The following is a 4330-nucleotide window of genomic DNA, read 5'->3' as shown; positions in this document are numbered from 1 at the left end:
GGAAGAAAACAAAATTATACGATTAAAAGGGGGTTAAACATAATTAAAATCAAAAGACAACTAATCATCATTAAAAAAAAACTTAATGTTAAAATATTAAAATAATAAAATATTAATTATTTAAAAGAACCATGTATCGTAGGTTATAAACGGGTTATATAAATACAATCGTATGTAAATACCGAGTTACAACTAAAAGTACGAAGAAATAAGTTGAAACGTTGTCGAGAAAGTACCATACAGTTAACTTGCTCGTTTTGTAATTTAAGCTGAATTTATGAACATTTTAAAAATTTGCAAAACAGCGTGAGTGTGGTTCGACTGCCCATTTAAAATGGATATTTCTAATATTAAAATAATAATTAAAAAGTAAAAATAATTAATAAAAAAACATGCCTATTCATGAAAAGACATGTCGAATCATGAAAAGACATGTCTGACTAATTGATGTCATGGCATGCCTATTTCGTGACGCTGTAACATGCACCCTACATTTAAGCCAAGAAAAATGAAGTGTACAAAGTTGTGCACCCAAACTATATTTGTTCATTTCATAATACACAGAAGTCTTGAGTAAATTAAATTATCTGCATAGAATCTTAACTCAGAAACACTTTAGTGGTTTTATGTGACTATGTGAGTGTAATAATAGTTTTTGAGGAAATATACATGCTTATATTTGAAAAGAAAATGTTATTATATTTGATGGTTTGCGAGTTGATAAAAAGTATAAAAAAAAAAAAAAAAACTGGAAAGAGGAAATAGAAAGAAGAATATGAGGCGCACAGATAGAGTTGAACTATCTAATCTCTATCTACAAAGGATAAGAGGCCATCCTTGATTCCAAGTGGATTTGAAGATAACCAAATACTACTAGTTCACCATCCAAACAAACACCATTTCCATCTCAATACTCTCTGTCACTCCAATCTACAAACAACAAATGGCAACTCTACAACAAACTCCGATCACATTCCAATGCCGATCACCTTGTGCTCAGTACACGCCTACGAAACCACACACTCTCTCTTTCTCTGGTGGCCTCCGTCTACCCAAACTCACCCTTAGTGTAAAATCACGTCGTCGGGGTGGTGCTAGAATGTCTGACAGTGTGGCTAGCAGCTACGCTAATGCACTTGCTGATGTAGCCCAATCAAATGGAACACTGGAAGCAACTGCAGCTGATCTGGAGAAACTTAATCAGCTTTTCTCCGAAGAAGCTGTGTTTAACTACTTCATTAACCCCACTGTCACTGTAGAGGATAAAAATAAACTAGTTGATGCGTATACAAAGGAGGCCAATCTACAACCTCACATTTCCAATTTCTTGAACATTTTGATTGATATGAAGAGAATTGACGAGATTAAGGCAATTGCTAAGGAGTTTGAAATCACGTTTAATAAGATGACTGAGACGGAGCTGGCTGTGGTCACTTCTGTTGTGCAATTGGATGAGGCAAACTTGGAGCAGATTGCTAAAGGAGTGCAGAAACTCACTGGAGCTAAAAATGTCAAAATTAAGACCGAGATTGATGAGTCACTTGTTGCCGGTTTTACGATCAGGTACGGAAATGGAGGTTCCAAATTGATTGATATGAGTGTCAAGAAACAACTTGAAGAGATCGCTGAGACGCTCGAGGTTGGTGATATTCAATTGGTTGGATGAATCAAAGATTCAAGACTATGTTTGTGTATTATTTATTTCTATATTTTTTGTTAATCTGCAACTGTTGGACAATTTATACGACCCCAAATGTATTTTTGTAGATGCTGGTTATAGTTTTATGGAATAATCTGTCATTATAACCACGGTGATGATGCAATATATACACAAAATCCAAAGTTAATATGATCATCCTTGTTCGAAATCAATACAAAACACGGGTTGAAAAGGCAGATCTTTCCGATTTTCGAGTACTCTTTGGAGTTCATCAATCTTTAGAACATTGTCGATAAAAAATCTACCATAAATCCACCACATTCATTCATGTAGATTCTATTATCTTTATTTCTTACCGACTCACATTCATATTACTGCGGTTTGAGTTCAACTTACTTGGGGCTGAATGGCACCGATAAAAGACCGAATCTGATTTAGGGAAAATCATGGTTGTAAAAATCGGTAATCGGTACTAATCGGTTTAGGTACCGATTATGGATTAATCGGCAAATCGGGGATTAATCGGAGGAATTAATCAGAACAAAAATCGGATATATTTATATATTTTAATAATATTTAATATATTTACCTTATTTATTATGAAATATATAGTTCAAAAATAATTTATAAATATTAATCGAATTTCAAAAAATAGATCGACCAAATATTTTTAAGGATTAATCGGGAATTAATTGAGAATTTTTAAAAAAATCGGAGATTTTTAGAGCAGCGGGGAAAATAGAGAAGCTGCCGGCCACAAGTACAAACTTTGTCTTCAGGTAAGGTACGACGAATGAGGATAAGTGGACTAAAACTTAATGAGCGATGGCTAGAATCAATACTTTTTTATTTATAAGTGAAATATTTTGCGTGGAAGAATAACACCAAAGTAACAAAAAATACCCAACTTTGATATAATTAATTTCACTAAAAGAACTCTTGTTGTCGACGTAACCGATCCAAAAAAATATCTCGTAGGGTTAATGTGAACCACAACTTATTCACTGTGAAATAATCATAGGCGGCTTTAATCCACTGGGATTAAGGGGTCCAAAAAATTATAACACACTATTTAAATATAGGCTGAAATATAATTTTGTAATGTATATATTAAAATCCAAAATGAAACCCATAAATCAGAAACATAGCCCAAATTTCTTATTATTTGAGTTGATTAGAGGCTCACGGTGATTTTGACTTTATTTAATCAATTATTTATTATTGATTCTATGATTCCCTTTGTTCTCCTTGGCTTACTTTAGATTATACTGTTAATATTTATATCATTTAAATGTTCCAAACAAAAAAAATCTCGGATTTTTTTCAACCCATGTTATTTTTCTCATTAAAGATATTCTAAACCATGTAATATAAGTAGTAGTTTAGACTTCTCAATATTTGTATGATCTTTAGATATATAGGTTTTTATATTATTTTTTTGCCATAAAAGGATAATTTGCATTAAACTTTCAAATCGTCCAAAGTACATGAATAAACTCTAAAAGGATATTTTCCCCTCTCCAAGTACATTCAACTATTGAGTTAGTGTGCCTCGTGAGCCACCTTGTTTGCAGAAACTTTAACAAATTTTAGACTCACATTAAGGTTACCTAATTCTGACTGAAAGAAAAACCTTGCACTGTAGAATAGGGCTGAGCAAAACCGAACCGAAACCGAAAAACCGAACCGAACCGTGCTAATTCGGTTCGGTTCGGTCCTAAATTTTTCAGAAATTTGGTCTATTCGGTCCGGACCGAATAGACCGAATTAAAATTCGGTTCGGTTCGGTTCTTTTCACAAATATTTCGGCCCGGACCGAATAGACCGAATAGACCAAATCATAAATACTATAATTTTGTATATATATATTTTACATATATCTTAAAAATTATAATCAAAATTTTATTTGTAATTATATTTATGGAGTATTAGAACTCTACATATCACATTACTTTAATTATATTTTAAATTTATAATTTGTGATTAATTTATAATGCAATTTTATTTTGAAAAAAATTTCGGTCTATTCGGTCCAAAACCGGACCGAACGAATTATTCGGTTCGGTCGGTCCGGTCCATAATATAACTTCGGTCCGGTTCGGTCCAAGAAAAAATGACTATTCGGTTTTTTTCGGTCTATTCGGTTCGGTCCGGTTTTGGGACCGAACCGACCGAATGCTCAGCCCTACTGTAGACTATGGCAAGGTAAGAAAGATTGGTTGTCGAACATCAAATGGCCTATGTTTACCATAAGACAGGGTGTCTCCACACTACTCACGACCATGCTTTAGATTTCACCCAGCTGAGTGCCTCCCTAATTCCCACCGACTCTGCAAGTTCTGGATCGATATTACCTGTTTAAAACTTGAAACAACTTCCAATATATGACCTTCATGATCACGGGCCATCATATCACAACTATAGCAATTAAAGTCCTCAAAAATTGCTGCATCCCTATTACCTAACCGTTCCTTTCTGTGGTTGTTGCCAATGCACATCGCCGTCCAGTTAAGTCATGAACCCAAAGAAATTATCAAACAATTTGTCATGTGCATTCTGCCATTGATTAAGGGTCGAATAGCTGATGCTACTACTTCTGTAAACTTCATTCCTTTTTGTTTCCATACTATTGCATTCCTGTTCTTTCATAACGACCAACAAATCATACTA

The 4330-nt window shown here is 33.8% G+C and overlaps 1 protein-coding gene across 1 annotated transcript; it reads left to right on the top strand.

Moving 5' to 3' along the window:
- Positions 1-817: 817 nt before the first annotated feature.
- LOC141707999 (ATP synthase delta chain, chloroplastic-like) lies at positions 818-1766 on the top strand. The gene has a single exon (XM_074511466.1). The coding sequence runs from the start codon at positions 944-946 to the stop codon at positions 1664-1666; it is 723 nt and encodes a 240-aa protein (XP_074367567.1). The 5' UTR covers positions 818-943; the 3' UTR covers positions 1667-1766.
- The last annotated feature ends 2564 nt before the right edge of the window (positions 1767-4330 follow it).

The sequence above is a fragment of the Apium graveolens genome, chromosome 2 (assembly GCF_009905375.1).
Source record: "Apium graveolens cultivar Ventura chromosome 2, ASM990537v1, whole genome shotgun sequence".
NCBI lineage: Eukaryota > Viridiplantae > Streptophyta > Magnoliopsida > Apiales > Apiaceae > Apium > Apium graveolens.
Note: the sequence above shows the minus strand (reverse complement) of the source record. Positions and strands in the feature narration are given on the sequence as shown.